General features: G+C 44.5%; 1 protein-coding gene and 2 long non-coding RNA genes across 4 annotated transcripts in view; all 3 read right to left on the bottom strand.

The window, feature by feature from the left end:
* LOC108163082 overlaps window positions 1-17486 on the bottom strand; it is a 35810-nt gene extending 18324 nt beyond the window's left edge. The window contains exons 1-5 of the long non-coding RNA XR_001775626.2: window positions 17277-17486; window positions 16514-16566; window positions 8721-9041; window positions 8577-8650; window positions 2781-2957 (exon numbers count right to left, since the gene is read on the bottom strand). This is a non-coding gene — a long non-coding RNA (uncharacterized LOC108163082). The remainder of the gene's footprint in view (window positions 1-2780; window positions 2958-8576; window positions 8651-8720; window positions 9042-16513; window positions 16567-17276) is intronic.
* Window positions 14357-16433, bottom strand: LOC117188710. Its single transcript, XR_004472805.1, has 3 exons — window positions 15662-16433; window positions 14744-15562; window positions 14357-14676 (listed from the first exon to the last, which is right to left on the bottom strand). It is a non-coding gene; the product is annotated as an uncharacterized LOC117188710 (long non-coding RNA).
* A 4786-nt stretch (window positions 17487-22272) lies between the features above and the next one.
* LOC108163081 (protein shuttle craft) lies at window positions 22273-27018 on the bottom strand. Of its 2 annotated transcripts, none has more exons than XM_017298160.2 (5): window positions 26432-27018; window positions 24863-26361; window positions 23723-24799; window positions 23307-23658; window positions 22273-23238 (listed from the first exon to the last, which is right to left on the bottom strand). In XM_017298160.2, the coding sequence occupies exons 1-5, from the start codon at window positions 26663-26665 to the stop codon at window positions 23137-23139; spliced, it is 3264 nt and encodes a 1087-aa protein (XP_017153649.1). In that variant the 5' UTR covers window positions 26666-27018; the 3' UTR covers window positions 22273-23136. The 2 variants fall into 2 exon arrangements, with proteins under 2 accessions (XP_017153649.1, XP_017153650.1); XM_017298161.2 differs by having other exon boundaries at window positions 26618-27018.
* Between the last annotated feature and the right edge of the window lie 892 nt (window positions 27019-27910).

Raw genomic sequence — 27910 nt, 5'->3', positions numbered from 1 at the left:
CCGGACTGTGGACTGTAATGGATGATTGTGTACGAGAGTACGAGTATTTTCCTTTATTTTTCAAAACTTTTCAATTGATTTCCCTCTCTCTCTATGCTCTTTGCAATCGTAATGAGTTCGTTTTACAGGTAGATTTCAATAATTGAAATTTTTCACTCAGGTTACGGAATTTGTCCGTATCCTACAGCTCGTATATTGGATTTCGATTACCAAAAATGGCTCTTATGATTGAATCTCAAATGCACACACTTCGTATGGCAGGAAAATTTAATCGAGAATTTTTGATAGGAATCGCATCTCTGATTGAAGCTGGAAAATTGCTGGGGATTGCACATATTAAATGGTTTTATTCATGGGTCAAATATGATAACAGAACTATCAAATAAATGAACAAATAAATAACAATTTTTCCTGCCAAATAAAATCTAAGGAACTAAGGAAAATTTGTAATGAAATACGTTAAGTACGATTGAATTCAATCCTCAATTAATTATAAAAATATAGCCAAGAAGACGTCTTACGATACGATACATGAAACGACGCTTAATTAATGAATAAATAAAATATTAAAAGACAAGGAATTATTTTTTTTTTACTTTTCCTGAGTATTTTATGTCAAAATTTGTAAGAAAAAAACCCGTAAAAAATTAATTTTTCATTTGAAAGCTTATTATTTCCCAGACGATAAGCTGAGGCTACAAAGTGTTCAGGTCCAATTTATAGGTGCACTTTTCAGCTTGTAAGATACTTAAGCTATTTGAAAAGAAGAAGCACTACCTCCAAGAGAAACATTGCATATACCATTTTAGAAAAATTTAAGAGAATAACCTTTCCATAGCAAAAAGAACCATAATTCATTAAAAATTTGTAAAACCCCAAATCTATCAGAAAACGCCGGTTTTTATGAATTTGATTAATTTTTACGAATTTATCTCCTATATTTTTAAATATTCTTGATTTCGAACAAGTGTTGAATGCACCATCTTTCATTGGTGAAAAACCTTATTCCATAATGACACACTGTTTAGCAAGTTATTACAAAATTATATACTTAACAAATTTTGATAGTCTCTTGTACTTCAAATCGAGTTAGAAAGCCTTACAATATCAATGCACAATAGGATTTCTATTGCTCTATCTATTTGTGTACACATATACTCGTGTTCCCCTAAGATACCAACAACAGAGTACAATCTTTCACATGAAATTCCCTCGAATTATTGAAAATTGATATTTGTTAATTGAAGTTCGTTAATTGAAATCGAAGAGAAAGTGCAAACTAAGTGCTAGTACCACTCCATAGTGCTACTTTGTTTGAGTTAACCCAACAAATTCATTACCAATACCCTCAAAAGCCCTAATGGACGATTATGGGCCTCAATGTTTAATCAAAATCACTTGAAATGCCTTCCAGCTAACCAGGGTCTCCATCTGCTCCTCCTCCTCCCTCTGGCGCCCCATCCCATTCCACCACTTATGCTTATGTGCATCCAAATTTCGTGCATGCCAGAGAGTGATTTTGGTGCTTGGCTCGAATCGAACCGAATCGAATCGAATCCATCGCTTGGCCCAGAGATATTTCAACCATCTTGTTGCAATTTGTCCAAGTTTGTTCGAGGACAGAACCGCATGCTGCCACACTCGTAAGTAGAACCCACTGCCACGTCCCGGACGCATCTATGGCTTGATGTACGCACTGATACACCAGTTACCGGGAGCATTACTTAATATGTGTAAATTGTGTGGCATCAACTATGCATTGTGTGTTATCTCTGGCTATCACAACTCCTGCTCCCACACCCCCACTACACCTCGCCTCGCCCCGACCCTACATATGTCCTCGTCCTCGTCGTGTGCATTTGCCTGGGTCGTGGCTGAAACAATTTATCATTTGAGCATGACGCACGAAACGCAGCACACACTCCACTCCCCTCCGTCCCCACCGTCACCACCGTTCCCACCGTCCCCACCGTCCCACACCGAGATACGCACTCATACATGTATTCAAATGCATTATACCATTGAGCTCATCAGTGGGGCTTCCACTTGCCTTCCTTTCCTCCCACGGCCCCTCCCCCTCCATAACCACTCGGGCTTAGTACTCCTCGAGGCAAAAGCATTTAACATGCAGTTTATGTTTGCCGCAAGATCTATTACAGGAAATTCACATATGTATGCCGATGTGCACAAATTGTTGTAAGTGGGTGTGGCCGGGAGATGGATGATGGTTTCGCCGGGAGATGGAAAAGGAAAAGCAGATCCTTTGCTAGAGCAGAGGTAGATCCAGAGCCAGGACTCTGCGGTAAGTCCCAATCGAGCAGCAAGACAAAACCTGATTATTTTGTGCGGTTTGTGTGGGAGCTTTTCACAGTGTGTTCACTTATGCCAGGATTTGCATTAAATATCCTTATTTAAACACACACACACACACACTAAACTAAACAAATACAACGCCTACGAAATTATGCAAAAGTCGGCAGCAAAGATTTCTCGGTTGGGCGCATGTTTAATTTATTGATTAGGTCGCAAGCCCCAGCCATAAGCCCCCGACCCGAACCGACCCCAGATTGTGTGCCAGTGCCAGTGTTTCGAATGCAATTGTAATAAGTTTAATTACAATTCGGAGTGCACTCATTTGTGCCTGTCTCTTTCTCTATCTCTGAAGTGAGTGAAGGTGTTAACCGAATGAGTTGGGCTTAAGGGTTTGAGCCAGGCATTGCATCAGGCAGTCAGGCAGTCAGACAGCCTGCCTGACGGGTTCATTAGATCGAATTACTTACTTGCCGTCACTTCCTTTGAGTTATTTCATTGGAATCATGTTGTCACATCACGAATAATTTGCTCTGGCATTTTGTTAACCATTCTCTCCACTCTCATCTCAAATTTGCACAATTCCGTTGTCCATTGGCTCATAATTACGAATGAATATCCATTTCGATGCCTGCAAATATTGATGACTGCAAAAGGAAGAGATATACATAATTATACAATTGATAATATGCACTTTGATAGCCTATCCCACGATGTATGTCAAATGAAAGCTTACGGACTTCTGTCCGATTTGGCAATTGTTTTTGGGAAGTCCGACAAGTTGTTGATAATCCTACTTCTGTAATCATTTTATATTAAGCGTAGAGTGGATGTGCTGTTTAAGCTGCGCTTAATTTAACAGTATTTAATCTAATAAAAAAGTTCAATTGGGGCCTAGTTTATATCGTTTAATCTGTGCTTAACCCAAATACATTCCAGGTCTAAACAGTGCCTCAAATTAAATAATAAATTGGTGGCTTTTGTAACATTGAAAATGAATTGAAAATAGTTCCAGAACAAGGAGCAATATTTATTCTTGGTTTTCTAAAGAATTTGCCCCACAAATTGGTTCGTTAATATTTTGCAAGCGTTTTTCCACAACATAAAAACTTGCCAAAATAAAAGCTCTGCTCCAGTCTCTCTAGTCTCCATCTTCCTTCATTAGCTTATTGATGGCTTTGGTCTGGGGTGGCCGAAACACCAAAATCTGCATATAAATTTATGTTTGTTATAACTTTAATTACCATTAGTGCTACCAGCTATGCATATAACAACTCAGCAAACAGCAACAGCAACAGCAAACAGCAACAACAACTGCAATGTCACTTTGGCAATCAAATGAGAAAACCCAAGGAGAAGACCCAAAAGGGAAGATCCAGGCGGCTCCTTGCTTGAGCAGCAGTGGGCGAAGGGCATCCTCAAAATCAGCTCTCAATATAATGCGGCGGAAGCTTTTGTGAAATCCTTACGTCCAACTTTTTAATACGAAAACTTTTACCGAGTTTAGTAGTAAGGCAACAGCAACAACAACAACAACAACAACAACAACGAAAAGAACAACAGCTAGTAAAACTACACCAACAATTACAACAACAACACCATTGGAAAGGACACCAACAACTAAAGCAATTGCAACAGTCACTTGGTGGACTTGTTGTGGGCAGGACGAGAGCCGCAGTTGGCTGCCACCGAACTGAACCCCGAGAACAGAGCATATTGCATATCCCTATGTCCTGACCAGACCAGACCTCAGGACGACGGCCTGCGGACCCCCACCAATCTGCCTCTTCTCCAAAAGCGACCAAAGCCACTTGAGCAGCACAGAAAACTAACTTAATCTTGTTTACATTCTATGACGAGTTATGAAAATGAAAGGATTAAGCTGGCCACAAACAAACGCACCAGCCAACCAACCAACCAACCAGCTAACACACACACACACACACACAAAGAGAGAGAGAAACATGGTAGTAGATGCATACACACACACACACATGCTTAATCGTGGCTTATGCAAACAAAACTTACGCATGGAAAAACCGAAGAGAACCAAGTCAACAACATCATGGAACAGCCAGCCAGCCGGGGATCGGAATGTGTGAGTGTGCGACGACGTCTGGATATGCTCTAGGCCAAGATTCACTGATTGCGAATTATTTGTGGCACAATCTTATGCGAGTTTGCTGAAGAAGAGATCGTGTAGCTTTAAGGGGGGGCTAGGTCAGGCTGCACATTCAATCTATCTATTTGTGTTTAATGCCTGTGCCTAAGGACGTTTAGTTAGGGGCTAACATTGAGAGGATCCTCTGTGCTCTCTGAATCTCGCAGATACAATTAGAAGTACTTCTACTTGGCCTGTCCAGCGAACAACTCCCTTTGGGTCAGTGTATGTCAAAGTGAGCAACAAAAGGTCTGCCACTGAAGCAACAACCGGAAACAAGAACAACAGCAGCATTTAACTAGCATTTGCCACACCCTTGGCATCCGGGCGGGGCCTCTCCTCTCATCCGTGGCCTTGCAAATTAGTTGCATTTTAGTTTTATATTTGGTTAAGTTGCGTCGCCTGCCCCGTTTGGCTCTAGCTTTGGCTTTGGCTTTCCCTTTGGCTTTGCCACGTTTTTGTGTATTTTGTATTTCATAAACGGACTTTCAACAGAACCTGCGGTGGCGCCGACAGTCTGTCGTGCAGCTGTCGATGTATATCTTTATAAATTTACCAACTCATGGCACCACCTTCTCCCTCCCCGCCCTCCCCCGCCCATCTGCTGGTCCTCTTGCAGCGCCACCTCAGATGACGACAGCTAGCCACAATTTTCCGTCAGCTCTATTTATTCATTTGTTTGTTTGTCCATCGCCTGTCCACATAATAATTTTGAAGTGTAAAAATATTTTCCATTGCGGTCTGGGACACGTGCGCAGCGTATCCATCAATGATGTCTCCTGTTCTGGCAGACAGACAGACAGACAGACAGATAGACGTGCAACGCCTCTGCTGTACTCGAAAATTTAATTTGCACATCATCGATAAACAGTCAACAAGGCAGGGCCAACAGACTGTTGGGGGTCTGGCACGGGGGGCAGTTGGAGGTGGGGAACGTGTGAGGCATGTTTATGATATGTGAGTCGAATCCCCTGCCAAAACGAAAAGTTGTTAAGGACTCTATGAATATTGCATGCGCTGTACGGGTAGTACTCGTACCGCATATGACGTTTGTTTTCAATTTCGGGCTGTTGGCTCTTTTATTTTTCGGCAAATGGAGAATTTATCATGGAAATGATACTTCAGGTGGGGCAGGAAACCAGAGAACGATTCCATTGCATGCCAAGGTGGAATAATAACAATATGGGACTACTAGAATTTCAAAGAGATTCAAATCTAATGGATAAACGATTGGATTGATTCCATTTTGGAATTGGTTCAGTGCGGCACTCGATAAAGGGTTTATTTTAAATTGATTTACAGCTTCAATCGATTCAAGACCTGATGGAGAGTTTATGGAATATTGCAACTACTGTACTCGTAAAGTTCCCGCCTAAGCCACATCATCTATGCGGCGCATATAAATCTCGAGGAGTACCGCTCTGCAGTCAGGAACTGGAAATAAGTGGGAGTTTAATCCAGCCCGATCTCAGATAGATTGAACTCAATCTTGTATGCAGTTTGAATTACTTCCGGAGCCCATAAAATATGTATATCACCTTAGCCAGCCGCTTTATTGTAGCGCAGCGTGCCACTGCCGCAGGCCACGACCCCAGTCCGCCTTTGCCTTTGCAACTGCCACTCCAGTCCATTGGGGTTGCATAAATTGTGGCAAGTATTTATTGTATTTAATGTAAACTTGCCCACTTGCCACTTGGCAAGTGCAAATAGGCACGCAAAGGCCACCAGTTGCATCTGCCACATCCACCAACTGGCAACTGCCACATGTGTGTGGGTCATATTTTGGCAGTGCATTGCAGCTGCCTGTTCCTGCAGCTCCTACAGCTCCTGCTGCTGCTGCTGTTGATGAGTTACAGCCAAGTTGTTGAAGTTTCTGGTCAAAAAGTTGACGCAGCCTTTAGATAAAACTGCAGCAACAGCAGGGGCAGAAGCAGAAGCAGCAGGAGCACCAGCAGCAGGGGCACAGAGAAAGAGAGGAGGACAGGACACTCTCTCGTCAGATATAAACTTCATTGAAGTATAAAGCAATTAGTGTTGGAAAGTAAGCCGAGCAAAGTTTCAGGCAGGTGGAGGAGAGACAGTAATTTGATTCAACTTCCATTTGTGGACTGTGTTTGCTGATGCAGAGGCAATTTTTCAATTTTTGAACCAGAATTGTGGTCCGCATATCTCTGGCTTCATAAATTCTTCAAACTATTATCCTGGCATGAAAACTGCAAGAGGTTTTTGGTCCTGAGGTAACAAACATTTTTCAGGGGTTAATTGAATTCTGATTACACGCTTACATTCAATTTGTGTGTTCAATGCAACACCCTTTTCAACGTCAGATTCTTTAATCAAGATTTTACAGAATTTGAGAGGGGTTTCAGCCGTCCAGCAAAGCATTCATATTATATTCAAGCCACAAAAGTGTATAAAAATCTCTAAATCCCACTACCTTTCATGCAATATTTCCTTTATCAAAGGATTTTCGATACTGAAAATTGATTTCACAATACCAATGCACTCGTCATTTTGAATGCAATATCATTTTACAGACAATTTCATGTGGCACTCATATCGAACTCATTTCGGGTCTCAAAGTTATTTGACATACGGAAAAACCATTCCGCTGCAAACTTGACAAATGCGCAAGGGCCTCGACCTCGACCTGGGCCAACATCAATGAAAAAATCATCAAGCAGAGACCATTTCCCAGCCATTAAACACCCATGGCCATAGATAAGCTGTGCAATGTTTGCGTAAATAAATTCGCCTGTTTTTTTCCCTCTCTCTCTCTCTCTCTCTGGCCGTTGTTTTCCACAAAAACCAACAAAAAAAAAATAAAGAGAAGAGTGGCCATTGCATATGAAAATATGTCCATTAAAAATAGATGTGTGGCCGTCGTTCTGGGGGCGTAAACGCGTCGCCACCAGCCCCGTCTCGTCAGCTGTTGGACATGCAAATGTGCAGAGCGACTCACTCGATTTCCAGGGCTACGTCCACCGCCTACTACCATATACTAAAAATATATACATACATACATATATATACAATATTCCCTCACCCGGTGCACGCACATTTGCGGTTCATAATTTGCGTGCCATTTTTGTACGTTGATGGACAAAATCAACAAACGAACAGGCGAAAAAATGGAGCGTTACCAACTTGAATTTAAATTAAAATGCCAACACAGCGCGCAAGGCAAATTACGAGAACATTCAGGCATCCGTCCAAATAAATATACGAGACGATAAATATTGATTGTACGGTCACGTTAATTTCTGGCAATTATGCGCGTTTCACATTTATTTATAAAGAGTACTAAGAGATGAATATATAATCCGTACATATGAGCATTTATAGGGGTCTTGCTGGGTCTGCTGGGCCTTTACTATTATTTGTTATTATTAAATATGTCTCGATAATTATCGACACTTCCCTGCATCGTCCGGCATGGGCATCGACATCGACATCGACGCTGGTCGGAGGGCACCAGACGGCTGTGGTCGGCCGGCAGATGCTTAAATGCATATTGAGTGGGCCAAATCGAAATGGTCAATATATGCAGATACACTTTATATATATACGCATATATGTATATACACATAAAATACATAGCTACATATATATGCGTGTGGGGCATGGGCTGCTGCGAGGGAAGATTGAAGTGTTGACAGAAACTGCAGGTCTTTCGCGGGGGATTAACAGAAATAAATATTTGCGTAAAGTTTCTGTTTACCAAATATATGCAGGATTTTACAGTCACCTGCCGTGCTTGACAAAGGACTTTTGGGTTGACAAAGATATATACAGCTGTATTACGAATGACATCGAAATGTAATAATCCATGGAAAGTGGCACCTAAAAGTCCCAGTAATAAGTGACTTTAATTTGGAATATTTCATTATTCAATCCGAATCCGAAAGCCATTTCCCAACTATCAAATGCCTTTAACCTAGAAAACTTCCTTGGAAATCATATTCTTAAGGTCGTTCCTTTTTTAGGATGCCAAATTAATATTTGACTCGCAGTGCTCTCTTTTATAGACGCAATCACAAAAGGATTACTCAAGTGGGGCTACTCAAAAAACTCCATTAAAAAGTGTGCATAAATCGATACTCACTCTGTCGGTGGAGCTCCTGGCTGGCTCCTGATGTCTGTCTGAACTTCAACGGCTCACCTCGTTTTATTGCACCACTTAAAATAAATTTAATTAATTAAAGCAGGGATGGCGGGAGGTAGTTAGGTAGGAGAAAATAAAACAAACCTTTCGAGACACTTTTAAAGAGAGATCTACGGCGTGGAGCTGGCAGACATCCAGGCGACCAATTTGCATCTTCTCTCTTTTGTTTTATTCCGGCTCCATCCTTGCTCCTTCCCCCCATTTGGCATATGTGCTAGGCAACGTCGTTGTTCTGGCAGCATCGTCCTGACTCCCGACTCCCCTCCTCTGCCTCTGTATTCCGTGTATCCCGTGTATATCTTCTTATGTGCCAAACCGCTTGTGTTCCGTATCTGGGCTGCGTTTCCTTTAACTTTCCGCTGGCATCCGGCGTTCCTTTCGTTCCGTTCTGCTCAGTTTACTTGGCTGGCAATTATGAGAAGAAAAATAAAAATAACGTTTTTAGCAGCAAACCCAAAGTTTTCTTCCCATCTGGCTCTCTTGCCCCCGTATCCCCCTCTCTCCCGCCAGCCCCAGCGGCAACAAAGATGGAGAACAAGTCTATAGATTTTGTCCTGTAACTTGGGATTGGACTGGCTTCTTTCTGCCTGGCGACAAAAAATTTTTTTAGTGTAATTATCTTTTGAATAATTAAAGAAAAATGTTGGCCGAGCTTAACAAGAAGCAGGGTCTGAGAGAAAATGAAACAGAGCTGCAGGATCCAGCGTCGCGACATATTTTCTAAAGTTTTCTTTGAAATTTGCACAGGTCCAGGGTGCAGCCAGGAACGGGAACGGGAACGGGAATGGGAAACAGACCCCGCCCAATCCCCAAGGGCACGCCCCTCGCCGCCTACTCGGCGTTCTGCGGCACACGCTCGGAACTCGTAATTTGCTTTAAGTTATGCTCATTATGCGCCAATTATTTGTGTCATGCAAAGGAAAAGAAAAAAAAACTCAACCAAATTCGAATCGGGCAAAGATTCGGTCGCTTGCGGCCTAGAGGAAGACGTTGAACGTTAAGCACTGAGCGCTTGGCACAGATTTTGCTCGGTTGACTCTCGGAATCTTTGATGCCGCATACCTCATACCTAGGGTCAGATTTGAAGCCGGTTATGAAGCGGTTAAGACGGTTCTTAAAGTTTACGCCAACAAAAAGTGGGAGGTTGCGGCAGGTAGAAATTTAAGGGGAGTCCAGGGAGTTTCCGCTATCCAAGAAAGGTAATTTTATGAATCTAATAAATAAATAAGAATACTCTTAAGGGGCATTGGCATTTATTGTTAGAAGTATATAAAAAACCGACTAAAACTCGCTTCGATTGTACGCCAACCCCCGGCTCTCTAGCTTGCATCGTTCGGCTACATATTCAAGAATAAATATGAATATGATGGAATCTTCTCACCCCACTCGCCTAAGGAACCTATCCAATCCCAGTAAAGCAGCTCCCACAGCCATTTAAATCCCTGCAAAAGACATTTACTTTACAATTCGATAAGGAAACAAGTGCAAATCTTTCCGTGCCACATTTTACCTCCTACATTTGAATGATTTCCCTTATCCTGTCTGGGGCTAAATGGGTTAAGAGACTTGGCTGCACTCTCAGCGCCGTTTGATGGCGCTTCTGCAGAGTCGTCCCACGTGACCAGGCACTGCTGGCGGATCTGACTCTGATTCTGGTCTCTGTCTTCGTCTCTGGTTGCAGCAACGGGAGAGTTACACGAAACTGTTTAGTTTATACTGGAGGTTGTTGTCTTAGGGACCCAAGTTGACGCTGTCCCCCAGCTGCTGCTGCTGCTGCTGCTGCCGCTTCTGGTGTCACTCTTTCCGGACTCCTTCCCCTGTTGACACACCATTACTGCAGCTAATTAGAGGAGTGACCCCAGTGACGGGAGCGCATTTAACCCCCCAACACAGTGCCACCAGGCAAGCACCGGCACCCACCCACCACCGTACCCGCATCCGCTCGTCGTGGTCCGTCCCAGCTCCCCTTCGACCTGTCATGTGTACGGAGGCGAGTGGGGTTCGTTGTTGACGCCTTGCACGTTGCACGTTTCTGTTGCACGTTGCTGTTAGTGTTGCTACTGCTGTTTCTGTTTCTGTTGCCCTGCAGTCAACTGCCTTCACACTTGGCAGGGGGCTCTCCTGCCTTCTGCCACCCCATTGCTTTCCTTTCCCCCCTCCCCTTCCGCCCCCCACTGGCTTGTCAACTTCCTTCCACTTCTCATTTGTGCGGCATTTCCGGTACAATGGCGGTAACAATGAAGGGAAAGCCCCGCACTCGAAGCTCGACGCTGTTTGCTGGCGACGTTTCGCTTTCCGCCTGGGCTAAACCATTTCTAGACTCCAACCAGACTCAGTATCCATATCCCCCGTATCCGTACCCCCGTTTACCTTTACCAAATTTCAGACTGAGAGACAGAGACAGAGAGCGAGAGAGAGAGAGAGAGAGAGATAGAGAGAGAGAGACTCTGCTGCTGCAATTGTCTTTTCTTTTCAAATAGTTTTCGCCTGCTCCTTCTATCTTTTGCTGCTCTCTCTCTCGCTTTCCGTTCGAGTCAAAAGTTGGCTCAGTTAATTCATGAGATTTCACGGTTTATCTCACCGGCGTCTTCATTCCCACCCGCACCTGCAGCTGCAGCTCCTCTTGTTTGCTGCTACTCTTTCTCGATTTCTCAGTGTTTCTCTCTATCTCTCTGTTCTCAGTTGCTCAGTTGCTCAGTTCGCATCGCATAGTTCACAGTTAATTAGAAAACTATTCCGCGTGCGGCCCCGCTTTGCCCAACTTCTGAACTCTGAGCTCGACTCCGTCGCAGGCCTCTCACAGTCGCTCGGCAGTCGCTCCGAGAGTCGTTTAATTAGAATTTCCTTGCCGGAAAAGTTATGAATATTCGATGTACGAGTACACACAAAATAGTTATTTTTGTTTCCCAAAATCCATTTTCTGTGTAATTTCATTCCAGCAATTGACTGGCGCCTGAGGCGGCCAAGGCTTATACTTTTGATAGGTTCTTGATTGGAGCAGATTTTTGGGCGCCTGGGTGAATGAGTGACTTGAAATAATCAAGTTTCAATCCAAATGCCACAATCCAAATTAGAAAAATTCCATTCATTTAGAAGTAGTTATACTAGTGCTTTTTTGTGTGGCTTTAAGGGGTCCTTTATAAAGACCGAGTGTTGCTACCAATTCAGTCATTCGACTTCATATTATTTGTCTTGGCTATGAAAAGTCATACAAAACTATAGCTTCTTGAGATTTGATTGGAATACCTTTGGCAACAAAACAATTTTCTCTCACAAGCACTTGTTTTTCTAACGATTTTTTGCACTTATATATGTTACACCTGGATCGAGAATTTATCCCTTTATTGGAACTTCCAATCAAATTTATTACACCCTCTTTAAAGGTATTATATGTACCCTCCAGCAGATTTCTATTTCAATTTCAATTTGTTTCAATCAAACAGTTTCCAAAAATAAATTTCATCATTTTGTGGCTAAAGATATAAATAAATATCAAATAAATTGAATAAAATCCAAGATTAAAAAAAAGAACAAAAAAAAAGCCGCAAAACTCCAGATTGACATTCAATGGAAAGGCATAAATAAATATAAAGCAGAGATTTTCACCACAAGTTTGGGCCAGGGATCAAAAGTAACTATGGAAACCATCAACTATGGAGCCATCATAAATGAAAGTGCGGTTCATAAATGGCAGAACAGACGCCGCCTTGGGGGCGCCATCGCCTTTGAGCGATTGCAATATCAACGAAACTTGTAAACAAATATTTCCAAACACACAAAAAGCCGTTCCTTCAACCGCAAAGTGTTTTCATTTATTTTTGCCTGTTTCCATCTTTTTCTTTTCTTTTTTTTCCTTTGCAGCTCTCAGTTTGGAAAATTTATTGGATGCAGCCAAACTGATTTGATTAGAAACGCCCCTTTCGAATCTTTAGCAAAGTTGTAACGCCTCCATCTCTGGCGTCATTACGCCCAGCCTTTACCTTGGGCATCCTCCCGGCCCCAAAAAGTCTCCTTGCCGTATCCTCCCCCTTGCGTTCTGTCCGTTCTGGCCATTTGTTCGGCCTTCAAGCCCAACGCTTTTGACGGTCGCCTGCCCAAAAGCAATCTCTTAATTTGTTTACAAGCTTTGCTTTCGGCTTTTTCTTCTTTGGCCGTTCGTCTTCCTCGCCCTAGCCCTCATCCTTATAGCCGTAGTGGGGTACTGCCATCCTATCCGCATCCTGGCCACATCCCGTACATCCCCCGCCTCTCTATGCGCTTTCCGCTAGTTCTGCAAACCTCAAAAATATGTAAAAAGCCAAAGACTCGACGTCGACTCGTTTGCAACATTTGCAGCCTCAATGGGGGCCGGCACACGCCGCAGTAGAGCTGGAGGATGGTATGAGAGGAGGCTCTGATAGAGATCTTGCTTTTATTTGTTACTTAGCATATTTTCACCTTGAGGGCAAACAATCTCCCACTAGACACATACACAGACACACACACACACACACACACACACAACCACCTACTGCCGTAGTCGGTCGGAGCGTATATCCAGTCGGAGCGAAAGTAATAAATATTTTTTGCTGCGCTGCTCTCGAGCTGCTTCAGCTTAAAAAACATTTCCATTTTTTCAGTTCTGTTCCACTCCCCTCCTCTCCTCTGCACTCCCCTCCTGTCTCTTTTTTCTGCTGCACAAGATTTTGTTAGTTGCCTTGGCTTTCTTCTCGTTTTTTATTATTGGTGTATGCCCTGAGTGCGGGAGATGGGTAGCATTACTTTAAGAGCATGTTGGCCACATTATGATGCAAAGCCGCCATTTGATCGGAATAATATGGGGATTAGCTGAGGCCAGACAGGGTCTTTGATTGGGGTGTCTCCAGGAGTGGGCGTGGTATTTCCATCATGTATTTGTTTTCTAAGATGAAACACAAGTAAATCGGATATGGTATCTTAGGAACATGGATGGATATGGAAAATAAAAAGTATATTTCTCTGAGCTATATTTCTATAAATAGCCAGCCTCTTCAGTCTTCAATTTAAATCAAATTTAAAGTGGGGAGGGAAAAACATTATCCATCAAAAGAAACATCAATCATACGAGTATGTAAGCCTGAATTCTTTCAATATGAACAAGAATTCACTGATTACAATTCACTCTCATGGCATAACCCATTTCCTCATTTAAAACCGATTTCCTCTTCAACTGCCAACAATTTCACTTTTTCCCAGTTGTTCCGAGCAAGGGATGTTGGACCCCGAACCCACGAACCCACGAACCCACGAGCCCACGAACCGCAAGGACAAAAGATACAACTGCCTGGAATGAATGGCGGAGTAACGAGAGTATCAGCCATTTCATCACCTGTTCGATAAGCTTTTCATGCTTTTCCTACCTACTATTCCGCTTTCCGCACTCAAACGATATGGCGGCGGTCGTTGGCTTATGCCGGCAATATATTCCCCCCCGCTATCCTTTCTACTTCCCACTCTTTATATACAGGTACTACATGCATATATAAATTATTATATATATATATTTATGTGTATTTTTGAATTTAAATGATTGAATTGCCGTGTGCCAAAGTAGAAGAAGAATGCGACAGATGGAGATGCAGATGGAGATGGAGAGAGATGCTGAGGATGAGGCTGACTGCCATTTGCAGAAATATGAAAATTACCTTTAATATGAAAAGGCAGACAGTCAAACACAGAACGAGAGAGTTTTTCACCGGGAGCATTTCCATGCTGCCATCAAGATAGGCCCGAAAGACAGACAGACAGCCAGAGACAGTCGGAGGAGGAGATGGAGGTGGAGGTGGAGAGGAGCCATGAGGCTCTATTTTATTTTTGTGCTCTGTGCCTTTATGCTCGTATTTCTGTTTTGTGTTTGCATAAAAGTGAAGTGAGGCAGATTGCGCTCGAGTGCGTTAATCAGCGCTCCTGGGCAGGGCAGCCGGGCAGCAGCCAGCGAGGGTCCTGGAGCGGCACTAGGACACAGTAGAAGAATCCAATCCTCGCCAGCGGTGACTTTTTCCCCGCTGGTCAGCACGGACCCCTACAAAACAGATTATACTGATTTCATGCTGGAAAATCAAAAAATGAACGTGCGGCAATTTACATACTTAAGTTGGGATTACGGGGGAGCAGCAACAGCAGCAGCAGCAGCATCAGATTTTTCTTCTCTCCTCTCCTCCACTCCACCGCTTTCCATTTTCCCTTCTCTTGTTCTCTTGCTCTCTCGCCCTTTGCTTTGTTGTTTCAGGGCCTTGGCTGGCCTTGGCCAAAATTTATTGGCCACATGTTTTCCCTGCCACCTTCGTGGCAGTTGAACAATTTGCCTTTTTTGACAATATGGCTTTTCGACATTTTTCTGGGTAGGCGGAAGGGGAGGGCCCGGCCCGGCCCCGCTTACAACAAGGAATTTCCGGGGATTCCATTTTTAATTGAATTTTGTGTTGTGCTCGGCTGCTATTTTGCATTTTGTTGGCTTATTTGCTTCCTTCTTATGTTGGATAATTAAAGTGCCCCAAGCCAAAACCATTGCATACATATTTGTGATTTCTGTAGGGTCCGCGTCCCACACCGTCTCCATGCAAATGACTTCCTTTCGGATGATTGTTTTAGAGGGAAATTTGCGTGGATTTTCCATCTACATCTACATGGGGTTTTTTTTGTTTTTTGTTTTCTGGGGTGATGTAGCATCAAGTTGATAATTTTCATAATTTTCAGCGCCAGACAGCAACAATAATTATATTAAGAATGGAGGATGGGACAGATGGATGGAGCTGTGCCGGAAAGGGATATGGAAAGCTGGCGCGCCTTGCAAATTGCAACTCAAGTGACGGCGGGCGGAAAGAGGCGGAACATATACATATATTCGGTGGAGCGACTGAGAGAGAGATACAATAATGGGGCAAAAGAGATAGATGGATAGAGTGATGCTGGGAGAGAGTCGGTTAGAGTGGGGGTGGAATGGAATAAAAGAGAAAGAGAGCAACATTAGAACACTTAAGCACTTAGCAGAACCCCCTGCACCCTACCTCACCCCACACCAAATCCCTGAATCGCCACTGTAGTAGGAGTAGGAGTAGTAGTTTCCCTCTCCTCTCCCTCGCTCTTCCTTTTTGGATATTCCAAGCACGTTCCAAAAAAGCGATTCGCTGGAGATTCCCCACACGAACCAAACAAATCGCTTAAGTCTTCATTTTATCAATTTTCTCTCTCGCAGAAATGGGTTTTAATTCCTTTCGCATTCTTTTTCATGCCATCCATCAGTGACTGGGTTTTCAGGCTTTGAAAACTTTCGATTCGGGTTTTAATTAAGTTGCTATTTAGGCATAATGGAATTTAGAAAAGTTTTCAAGAAAGTGCAATCTGGAAAATTTATTTGAAGATGGTGGTAGTTTTTGCTACAGGAAAACGTTATAGACAATATATATCTTTTGAACCATTTTATAATTTCCACAACTGATTTTTTGCATATAAAAACCCCTAGGTTCCTTTGATTAATTTGTTCTATTTTCAACCCCTCAGCTAAATTAATGCTTCCATATAAAACCCCATTTATTTGAAAAACGAGAGGGGATTATGGATACAAAGAAACGATTATTAGATCTATGGTCTCACCTCTTCTGACCGTAAAGCAAAACATTTTTGGGGGTCTTCTTTCAAAGAAAGCAGAATACTTTTAAAATTTCAAAATATGGGTTCAAGGAAAATTAAATCCATTTCTAATTACTTTGGCCCAAAGCAGATTTACCCAATGTAGACTTTAAATCTATACAGATTCCAACTTTTGGGAATTTTAAATAATTATGCGGATATCTCAGTAATTTTTTTTAGGAGCAATACAAGTTTTTTAAATTGTTCATTAATAAAATATGGCTACTTACAGGCAATGATCATTAAAGTCCTTGGAAATCTTCGTCTTTTCGTCTTGAAACACCTGAAATGGTATTAAAAAAAAACCTTAATAACTAAGAAACATTTGATACATAAATATGTACACTCTATACAACATTTGTGATGATGGAATATTGTTGAAATTAATTTTACAGTGATCGATGCATTTTCCATCTTTAGGAACGACAATATTCTAAACGTATTTCAACCCCTTCTGACATCAGATATTGTTGGAAATTAAAAGATTCTAGAACCAAACAAAAAATGTGAAATAAAATCTGCAAAATCTCTGGGCATTCCCTGGAACATCCCCATTGCATCGACATGCATATGAGTGTGTCCCACCCCCCCTTTACTATTTCCCACACAGATGCATCTGTCTGGCTTCATCTGTGTATTGGTGCATGGGTGCATCTGTGTGTGTGTGTGTGTCCCTCCGTTGGTGCATCTCATTCTTGTTATTTTTATTGTAGCTCTGATTCGCGCTTTATTGCATTATAATTGAATCTTGAGCGCACAACTAACGCAGGAAACGTTGGCTGACTGGAAACCGTTTCCCGGTTGCTGCCCTGTCGCCCTGCCCCTCTGCCCCCCTCTACCCCCACGGCCAGCTGTTGCACTTAATGCCAAGTGTTTAAAAAAAATGAAAAGGAAGAGAGAGATAGAGAGAGGGCAGGGCAGAGCAAGAGGCAGAATGAAAGTGAAGAGGAAGTGAAAAGAAAAAGTGAAGAACAAGAAGTAATATTTACTTACTCCCACACCGTCCACCGTTCAGCGCGGCACACCATTCGACAGTCGCCATTCATCTCTTTTCTCCTTCATCACTTTATCTCTTTCTTTCACACAATATACCCATCCTGCTCTAGGAAATCTCTTCCTCCCTTCCTCGCCCCTCTCACGCTCTTTCGCCACTCATTGCCAGCGAAAATGCAATAAAAATTGTTTTCCCATAGACGGTAGCGCGACGCAGGCGACGTGGCGGCTGCTAAGCAAATGTTGTTGGAAATGAGCTATAAAAACGGGAAATTGTATTTTACAGTAAATTTTTGCAGCACACAAACTAGCTAGACCTGCCACCGCCCCCCCTAGACCGCTATCCCGCTAGCCCTCTAACCCTGTAGACCCGTCTCCACCCAATCTCTGCGGCACGTCAACGCTTTCCATGCTGCTGTCGCAGATAATCCGTTGCTGAGTTGGCTTGTCTTGACTTGGCCTGACATTGGCTTTGGGTCGACGCTCCCCCCCGTCCATCCCCATCCGTTCCGTTCCACTCGGTTCCATTCAGCTCCCAGGTCCAGAGTCCAGGTTCGCCCTTATCCGCCTCCCCCTCGCTCCCACAACTCTGCTGACTCTTCCAGCGTGGCTTTATAAGCTGCCAATATTAAAATGATGACAAGTTTATGGCAAAAAGGCCAAGGCGGAGGTGGTGGCAGGAGGAATGGCATCCAGTAGGAAAGAGTGGATTTGCTAGCAGAAGAATTTAATACTCTGGTAGATCGAATGATTCTATAGGAGGTACTACATAAAGGTAGGGTAAAAGTAGTAAAAGTAGGGATCCAGTGCTGGTAGAACTTAGAAGAAAGAGTGTAAACATTCTGTTGGAAATCAATCGCACGATATTTTCAGAATTACAAGCTTATGTTTCTTTAGAAGCTATGTATATAATATCGTAATCAGATCTGTATAGTGTTAACTTTTATACAACGTGCAGCAATAAGAAGAAAAAGACTGAAAGACCCGGCTTTACCTCCTACGATGATGAAAATAAATACATTAAAGATTCAAAGATGCTAGAAATAACCATAACACCCTCTTGAAGGGTACGAAAAGGCCAAGGCGGGCGTGGGCCAAGGAATGGGGGATTGGCATAAACAGAAAAGGAAGCAGACGGAGGAAGCCAGCGAAAATGCAATTCATGGAAAGCTGATGTCTCGTGGCTTTATTTATAGGCAGCCCCGCTCGGCAGCCCCTCGACTTGGACAATGAGAATTCTAAAATTCTTCCTGCCATGCTGGTTGCCTGGCTAAAATGATCAAATCATAAATAAATAACCAAGTGAAATCTGGCAATTGTGGAACTATGTAGCTGGTGCCCTTCCCTCTACAATAATAGATTCGTAGTTTGCTTATTTATTCGGGGCATAATGGCTTTTACTCAGTGCAATGTTGTCAATTAGTGGTCTCAAAGTGGGATTCCTTCTTTGAGGGCTGGCTGTGAGATGGTACTGTGGAACTAGTTCTGTTAAATAAACTCTGGAAATGATTCTATGACTGGCTCGGATTGTATTTGATTTGGATCGTATAGCCCTCGAATGAGTTACTTGCTGAGAAATGATTCAAAGACTGATTCTAGCGCTGAATTCATTAAATTTTCTTTGAATTTACACACAACATTCGCAACAAATTCTTTTCTATTTAATCCTTTGGCTATCACTAGGGAATTAGTGTACTTTTTTTATAGTTTCTTAACTCCAAAACTATTTCAAAAGCTATCAAGAAAACCTTTGGGTTGCACCCAAATAGCCTCCCATTTTCCTTTCCCAAAATTTACGTGCATCGTTTTTGGTTCATTTCCAAGAGTTGCCTCATTGCATCCCTGGTGTATCTACGAGTATGCAACAAGGAATGGGGGAATTGATGGGGGGGGTGGTGGGGAAAGAAAAGAACAAACGAATTACATAAATAACTGCGCAGTGTTTGTGCCATTTTGGTTGCCACATTTGAATAAAATATGAATAAAAACCGAAATGCATTTAGTTGGGTGGCAGAGTGAGGAATAGGGTATATCCCTACCATTTGCCTGCATTTCCCTAGTACTACTGCCACACCCCCCCCCCTTCCCCTGTAGCGACTAGTTTGTCACCTTTTCGCTCTTTTGAAAAGGTCTTACAGCAAGACCGGGGGTACGTCGTCGCATTCGTTCCCTGCCACGCCTCATCCTGCCGACATTTCTAGCCTGGCTCTTGCCATACAGATACGAGTACGATAATATTTGCATTCAGTTGAGCCTCCTTCCTCAGGCTCTACCTCTGGCAGTGTCTCTACCACTGCCTCTCTCTCGTTCCTGTTGCAGTCTACTTCTTCTTTTTTATTTTGCTGTCAAAACGTCAGCAATGTCGTCCTCGTCCTCGTCCTGGTTGTGGTCCTGCTTCTAGGTCCTGGTCCTGGTGGTCCTGATACTCGTCTGGAGCTCGTTCCGGCGCAGCGTTCGCTTGGCTTGGCTTAATTTTGGCTAGGGAAAAGTGCATAAAAAATCTGCGGCGAATTTGCAATTTGAATTCGACTGCGACCCTGTCTCCTGTGACCCCCTTTTCTTCCTGCCCCCTGTCTGTCGTCCTCTATATATACTCGTACCCGTATTACCCCATTACCCCCCAGCCCCCCTGTCGTCGTGGATGTGTGTGTATCAGTGTCTCTCTGTCTGCGAGAGAGTTTGTCCTGAAGTGTGTTTGTGTCTCCTTTTATTGAGCCCAGGACATGGTCGTCGTCTCGGCTAGGCTTTACTCTGCCTTAGTCTTTCCTTCCAGCTACAGCTCTTTCCTCTGCCGCTGATGATGCTTCTCGTCCTCCTCCTCCCTGAGGCTGCGACGTCTTGGCAGGCAGTCAGGCGGCTATTTAGGAAGTAATTTTCGCGCTTTCATCGCAACTTTTTCTCTTCTTAGTCCTGCTCCAGCGGACTGTCTGTCTGCAGATCTTTTTGGGCACGTTATTTGTGCGCGGGGCTGGCGGCTTGGCTCCTTTAATGCATTTTTAAAAATGCCAAAATGCGCAAATTGAAAGCGACTCCTCGCCGGGTCTCCACTCTCTCATCTCATTTCATTTCATCTTTCCCTCAACCTCTGCCCTCTATGCCTTTCTGGCGCCTCACATTTCTGTGGTCGCCTCCTTTTCGCCGGGTCACGTGCTTACATAGCGCCCAGAAGGGAGGGGGAGATGCCGGCGCCGAGGTGCGGACTGGTCCACACGCAGGCATAATTTCAGCCACTGCACTCAGACTTAATGAATATTTTAAGGGACAGCTTTCATATTACCTGCCACTGCATATGTTATATGTGCGAGTATATCTGTATTTCCCACTCGCCCCTACTGCCCCTGTGCCTCAGCTTCTGCTTCTGCTTCTGCTTCTGTAGCTGGCCAAATGTCACAAATGAGCATCAAATGTTTGTCAAGTTACCATTTTTTTGTGTGTTTGTTTTCTACCCTAGTGCTAGTTGTTGTACTGCAGGAAATGCCAAAGTTGAAATGGAAGTGCGCGAAAATGTGGACCGAAAATGCCAAAAGGAATTCATTTTATTCCGAAAAACGTCCCAGTTGTTCAACTGAATTATGGTCTAGGCTTTAACAAATTGTGCATGTCAGGATGTGGAAAAAAATGAAAATACATATCTGGAAGGATGATAGACCCACAAACGCAAGCTACTTATCAAACAAACCCTAAAAGAAAAAAACAATGGACTCTAATCAAGCCGGGAAACCTCTTAAAACCTCCTTCAAGTTGAATGATTCTGAGAAATATATGAAACTGAAATGTTCACACAATCCTCTTCAAAATTTAATATTTCCTTCCAGGAACTAACAAAAAAAATTTTGCAGAACATCAGGAAAAAGGAAATATCAAATCCTCTTTCGTTCAGATGAAAATTAAAATAAATTTCCATATTACTTCCGCAATTCCTGAAATGTTGATGAGCACCGAACATCGTATCATTTAAGAGGCGTATACATATTTGATATTCGGCTACGGGTATCTTGCCATAACACATAATTAAAATTACACACATTTTATAAGCCCAGAGCTCCCCCGCTCTGCCAGCTCCCCGACTTCCCTTCCAGTAACAGACACACCCACACATGCAGTTGCTACAATTGACCCAAAATGAACTCTTTTCCTTCAATCTCGCGCGAGCTATACCCAAACCCCAGACCAAAAACCCCGGCCCAAGGATGCCAACCACAATTTAATCTCTGTGGAATTATTACCACCCCCCCCCACCCATTCTGAACCTCTGTGTAAGAGCCAGCTTCGGCTTCGGCTTCGGCCTACGTCTTGTTCTGGGCCTTTTTTCTTGTCTTCATTCCGGTGTGAGCCTCGGCCCCCAGCCCCCTCCCGGATTTCTTTGTATTTGTTAATAAACTCCTCGGCAGACTAAATTCAAATTACGCACACATCTTAAGAGCCAGAGGGGGGGGGGGGGGGGGGGGCAGCAGGAGAAGTGGGATCAGGATCAGGGATAGGGCTACGGGTGGAAGATGTTATGGAGAGGTCTCTGACGACGTTGGCACTCATTCCGCTTATAGGCAGCTCATTATCTCAGGTCTATATTCATACACGACTTGCCTGTTCTGTTCTGTTTCATTCCAGACGTATCCTGGTCCATTCCGGTATGCGTGAGTGCGTTCATTCTACACCTCCTCTCCAGCTCCCACCTCCAGCTCCAGCTCCACTTTGACTTGTCGTAACATTTCATCTTTATTTTGGCATTATTCCCAAGGCGCCGCTTATTGTTTTTCGTGAAAATGGCAACGGCAATGGCAACAAATTAGAAGCGAGTGCCCATCGCCATCGGAGATGGTGGGCGCCATGGGGTAGTGTTGCTGTGGCAGGTCCTTTTCTAGTTGCCACATATACGACAGGTGTACACATCCTTGTGCATCTTTCAGTTCTTTTCATCCAACTTTAATTAAACTAATTGATAATTAAGACCTCCTCAAGACTTACTCTCTACTTGAGGTTTTTACTATTTCATTAGTCAGTGTTGGCTGTGTTGTTTATTGTGTTATTGTTATTGGTTAAATATTTAATGTACATTTGTTGTATCACAAAAGGTATTGTATATCAGGTCATTTCTTGTGGAATCTAATTGGAATTCAATATTTTCAAAAACAAAAAAAGCGTATTGTCTGACAGAAGCTGTCTGTTATGTGACAACATTTTTCTTTTACTCTGGCATCCTTCGAAATTTCTGCACTGCTTTATATTTCAGTTTTTGAAAGCAGTCTTTCCTGCTGACTGTCAAATGCTGATTGGTATGACACGGTCTAAAAATTTTAAGATTTTTCTGGCAGTTTTCGTGTGTTTTCTTTGGAATGGATTTCGGATTCCCAATTATTCCGTATCGATGTGTTTTTGTAGTGCCCAGTATTTCTTCATTAGAACCGCATATCATTTGTGTAAGTAGTAGTTGAAACACCTTCGTTTTTGCCTTCTTATCCATTTGTGATCTGTTATTCTTTATATCAAGCAACGCGGCCAGAAGGTTCTTTTCATTTTCAAATAAATTCATCGTACAACAGGTTGGTTAACAGCATTTTCAACTCTTCAATTATCGTCGTATCGTGTGTCCAGATCTCCTCTATTCAGTGTTCCAACAGACGGTGCGTTTCTCTACGGTTCAACTAACTCGCTTTACATTATACAAAATATTTCATGAAAAAGGATATCCTCCTGTTAAGGGTTGTTGTGTATTGTCTTCGTAGCGCTTCCTTCTTCCTTCCTCCTGTATCCATGCAATAACTCTCTTTCCAATTCCAATATAATATAATATCCAGCGCCAACGATTAATGTAATGTGTATAAGTGCACAACTATTCCTGATTCCTGATTCCGATTCAGAGCTACTTTTTCAGGCCCCAAGCATTGTTGCTGGGCACGGGGACGCGACGCTGTCCAGACTCACGGGCCAACACCTCCATAATGCTAGTGGCAGGCAGCCAGCACTGAAGGAATAATACAATAATGATTATTTGATTAATTGCGCATCACAATTCGGTTGTTGTGTACGTACCCTTTCCTTGTGTGCCGTGGCCACCACATTGCGATTCGGTTCCTTGTCATACGACACCGACTCAATGCCGAAGATCTCGCACAATTCGTGCACCATCTGTCTCTTCTCCCGGTTCATCGTTGGGAAGGAGTGACTGCGCGACCGCTGCTTGCTCTCCTTGGCAAGCTTTACCAGATCTGTCAACGTCTCGTACACGCTCTTGGTCAGTGCCTGATTCCGTTTGGCAAAACCTCGCAAAAACTCTGAATATTTGGTTAGAGATTTCTGCTGCGTATCCGGATTGCGCGATTGTAGGGCCTGTGCCAAACGGCGATTCCGTTCCAACACACGACACTCGTCGTTGCAGTCCAGCCTGTAAGAAGAAAAGGTTTATTTGATGACTGGTAGCTCCCCCCAGAAATACGGATCATACTCACGTTTTGTTCGACTTGTTGACCTTGGCCGGTGCCAGGATCTCGCTGAGTTCCATGTAGTTGCCGCGCGACATCTCGGCCATTGAGGAGGCCAGCTGGGCGGTGGCGATGCGACTGTGCTCGCGAGCCAGCTCTTGGCAGCTGCGACTTAGCTTCCGGTTGCCACACTCGCACTGCACATCCACCAGCTCCTTGCATGGTGTCTCGGGGCATGCTCCCTCGTGGCAGGCAGACGCACACTTGTGGCCGCAGAGCGTGCGCGGTTTGGTGCAGCTCTGGCGGCAGATGTCGCTTGGTGATGATTGACAGGGCCCCTCGTGACAGGGCTTGATGCATTTGTGACGGCCACATGGGAGGGGCTTGCCACAGGACAGGCCACAGCTGAAGCTCTCCTGGGAGCAGGGAATGGTTTTGCGTTGTTCGTGATTGCCGTGGCACCACTTCGTCGTGAACATCATGCAGGGCGGGCAGGTGACCGCCGAATGGCAATTGTGCTGCGTTGTATGATCGCACGGATGCTGGCGCGAGCACGGACGCTTGCACAATGGTTTCTTCGTGCCGCAGGGCACCGGCGGATAGATGACCTCGGCTCCACACTCGCAGAAGAGCTCCTCGAAGCTGCTGCGGTAGCAGGGAGGACAATTCCCGCGATGACAGGGCTGGTCACACTTGTGCTTGCCACAGCTCAAGGTACGGTTGCACGGCAGTGGACAGGCGTGATCGATGTCTATGCAGCACTCGGCATTGCACTTGTGCTTGCCACAGCTCCGCTTCTTGATGCAGCGCTTCTTGCAGCGGGCATCGTCAGCCCGGGTGGACAGCTGGCGACACTTGATCATCTGGTCCATGTGGCCGCATCGGCACTTCACAGCCGTCTGCTTCTGACACGGCGGACACTGCCCCAGATGGCACTTGCTGCCACACTGATGCGGATGGGCTGGCTTGCCACAGCGCAGCGTACGCGAGCAGATACCCTCGCAGGTGGGTATGGCATCCAGGCAGCTCGAGCGCTGAGCTGCCGGCACGGGCATCTTGCCGCAGGGGCAGCTGGTTATCTGCTCGGGGCTCAGTTTGCAGGGTCTAGAAAATACAACATTTTAGATACTCTCTAATTTTTAGGGGCATGGCATTCTACAATCTCACCTGCAGTTTCCGGCGTGACAGGAATCCTTGCACTTGTGATTGCCGCAGGGCAGGGGCTGTCCGCAGCTCTCCTTGCACGAATAGTTGCGCTTGTCGAGGCTCTCGCGCGTGCATGGCACCTGCCGATACTGCTTACCGCAGTGGCAGTGCTGCTCCACTTGCTCCGGGCAGGCGGCGCACTTGCCCGAGTGACACTCCTCCTTGCAGTGATGCTCACCGCAGTTCAATATCTTGTTGCAGATCTCGCCGCACTTGAGCTCCTCCTTCATGGCGCACTGCATCGTCTGGGAGCTTCTGCCGCATCCGCAGCTTCTCACGACATTCGCCTGGCACGGCGGACATGGTCCGGGATGGCAGAGCAGCGTGCACGCATGGCTGCATCCTTCGATGCGGCAGCAAACCTCCCCGCAGCTGTGGGCCAACTCGTTGCGGGACACTGTCGGATTCTTGAGCTTGCCGCAAAAGCACAGATACTCCCGTGGCAGATCCTGCAACACATTCTGGCAGGCGGGACAGCGCCAGCCCACATCCGACTTGGAGCTACTCGCCCAGGTGATGGTGCACTTCAGATGGATCACGTGGTAGCAGTTCTGGCAAGACCACGTCGAATGGTGTGCCTTGATCGTCTCCACACAGACGAGGCACTCCAATCGCCTCTGTTCGATGTCTCGGATCAGTTTCTCTCTCTGCGAGAGCTTCTCGTTTTCTGGCGGCGGTGGGGCACGGCGTGGCGAGATCTGTTGCTGCTGTAGCTGCTGCTTCTCGGGCGAGGGATGAGCGCTTTCATTGCTCGTGTCTAGGTCGTCGGCGGCTCTCGGAAACCCGTTGATGCGATCCCGATTGCGATTCCAGTCGTCGCGCCGCTTATTGCTGCGATGATTGTCATAGCGCTGTTGCTTCTGTGGCTTCTTGCGTTCGTTACGATCGTTGCGGTCGTATCGATCCTCGCGACGCTCTTCGCGATCATCGGCTATGCGATAGTCACCGCGACGCTGCTGACGAGTGCCGCCCGACCGAAAGTCTCTCTCTCGATCTCGATCTCGATCGCGGTCTCGGTCCCGCTCTCTGTCACGATCCCGTTCTCTGTCCCGATCCCGTTCGGTGGGCAAGGCATAGTTGTGATTAGATCTTGGCTTTGGACCGCCGCCTGAGGCGTTTCCTCGATTGTCGGCGGCTCCATGTAGATCTGGACGCTGTATTGCTGCATGGACTTCCTCGCTCATGGCAGTTTCAAAGCTGGCAGTGCTGTTGCCGTTCGTTAGGCCAGACGACTCCTCCAGAGTCAGCTTCATCATGTTAGGCACAAATTCTGGTGCTGATGCCTGCAGCTTAGAGGCGCTTAAATCAAACGGATTGTTGCCAAATGGCGTGTACACATTGGAGAAGGCGCCCATGTTCATGTTTCCAACCGCGTAGCTGTTGCTGAATGCCGCCGAGCTAGCGGCGACACCATCGCCATTTTGATATGACGGGAATGCGGCTGACGGCTGCGGATAGAACTAATAGTGAGAAAGAATAGCCGGATTACAATCAAAAATAGGGGAGGATGATGCGCAGCAGGGCACTCACATTTCCAAAGCTATTTGAAACGTCGCCACCGGCGGCGGTGCTCCCCGAGGAGGACGGCGTTAATCCAAAGGCGCCACCGCCCCCACCGACGGTGTAATTCGCGTTGTTAGCCAGGAGATGGTAAGGTAATGAGCTGCCAGCGTTGGCTGCCAGATTGTGCTGCATGATGAACTGATTGAAACTCACATAGTTGTTGTTGCTGCCGCCGTCGTTGCCGTTGCTGTTGGCATCCATCGCCACCCCAGCGCTCACGCGTTTTTTCTCGCTCAAAATATATATTATTTTTTTTGTCCCCGTCCAATGTGGACAATGGGAATAACCACAAACCTGGAGACGCTTGGGTACTCGCCTCTCTCCGTCCCCGAAGGACTATCACAAATTAGCAGACACGTGTGCAATGACGAAATTGTTAATGATGAAATTGCCACACAAAAGCTTTGCCAGAACAGCCACCGCGCTGCCCGACGTTGAGGGGAGTATTTTACCTGGCAGCACGCACAAAATTTATTAATTTGCCTTTTATATAAAATAATGCCTATAAAACGCAGGAATTTGTTAATTTCGACTTGACGTATCGATAAAATATACCGTCAGACCCTCAGAAATATACCGAAACATACCGCCTCATTTTCAAAATATACCGTAAATATACTGACGAATTCAAGTTCTATTTTACATATTCCTCGTTTTTGATATTCCGTCGAATATAACTAGCTATATAGACCATTTAGAAATGCCCATTCAATTTTGTACGATTGATGAATCAATTCTATAGATGATTGACCTATTCGAAATACTTGCATTTATTGGATTTCTATATGATTGATGAAATTGACAGGGAGCGCGCTTGAAAAAAGTGTAACCGCGTATTTATCGATAAGATATACCTCAAAAATATACCAAAATATACGGTCTCATTTAAAAATATACCATGAATATACTGACGAATTGAAGTTCTTTTTACATGTTCCTCGTTTTTTATCTTCCGTGGAATATAACTAATTAAATATAACCCTCAGCGCTGCCCACATAATTTTATCCAATTAATGCATCAATTTTCTACAAGATTGGATAGTTTTTAATCCTTGCTTTTATTGTATTTATTGTAAAAAAAGGTTTAAACGAAAAAGTTCAACAAAAATAGAGTCGCAATGTTGCTGTTATTTGAAGAATGATGCGTGTATAGCCTTTTGTACACCCTATTTCGCTCATTTTATATGAAGATTAAACGTGATTTATAAACCCCTTTTCTCAAATTGATACGTTTTAGACATATTCATGTGTATTATTAGTATCTTGTATATATTTATCTCGATCCTGATACCTACTGAGCCTTGGATGACAAACATTTTCTCAATTCTATAACATCACAATTCCCTAGGGTATGCAGAATGTTGCCCAAGTTGCGGGCATGTTGCTGGTTTTTTCGGCATATGTGTCTGGTTCATACAAATTAATGTTGCCGCAGTGTCTGCACAT

The sequence above is a fragment of the Drosophila miranda genome, chromosome 4, assembly GCF_003369915.1.
Source record: "Drosophila miranda strain MSH22 chromosome 4, D.miranda_PacBio2.1, whole genome shotgun sequence".
NCBI classification, from domain to species: domain Eukaryota; kingdom Metazoa; phylum Arthropoda; class Insecta; order Diptera; family Drosophilidae; genus Drosophila; species Drosophila miranda.
This window is presented reverse-complemented; position numbering and strand designations above follow the sequence as displayed.

Bases quoted from the DNA above. Each gene is read 5' to 3' on its own strand.
- LOC108163081 (XM_017298160.2), bottom strand. From the start codon at position 26,665: ATGGATGCCAACAGCAACGGCAACGACGGCGGCAGCAACAACAACTAT. The intron at 24,800-24,862 runs GTGAGATTGTAG...TGTATTTTCTAG, and splicing joins TGTCACGCCGGAAACTGCAG to ACCCTGCAAACTGAGCCCCG. The intron at 23,659-23,722 runs GTGAGTATGATC...TTCTTCTTACAG, and splicing joins GTCAACAAGTCGAACAAAAC to GCTGGACTGCAACGACGAGT.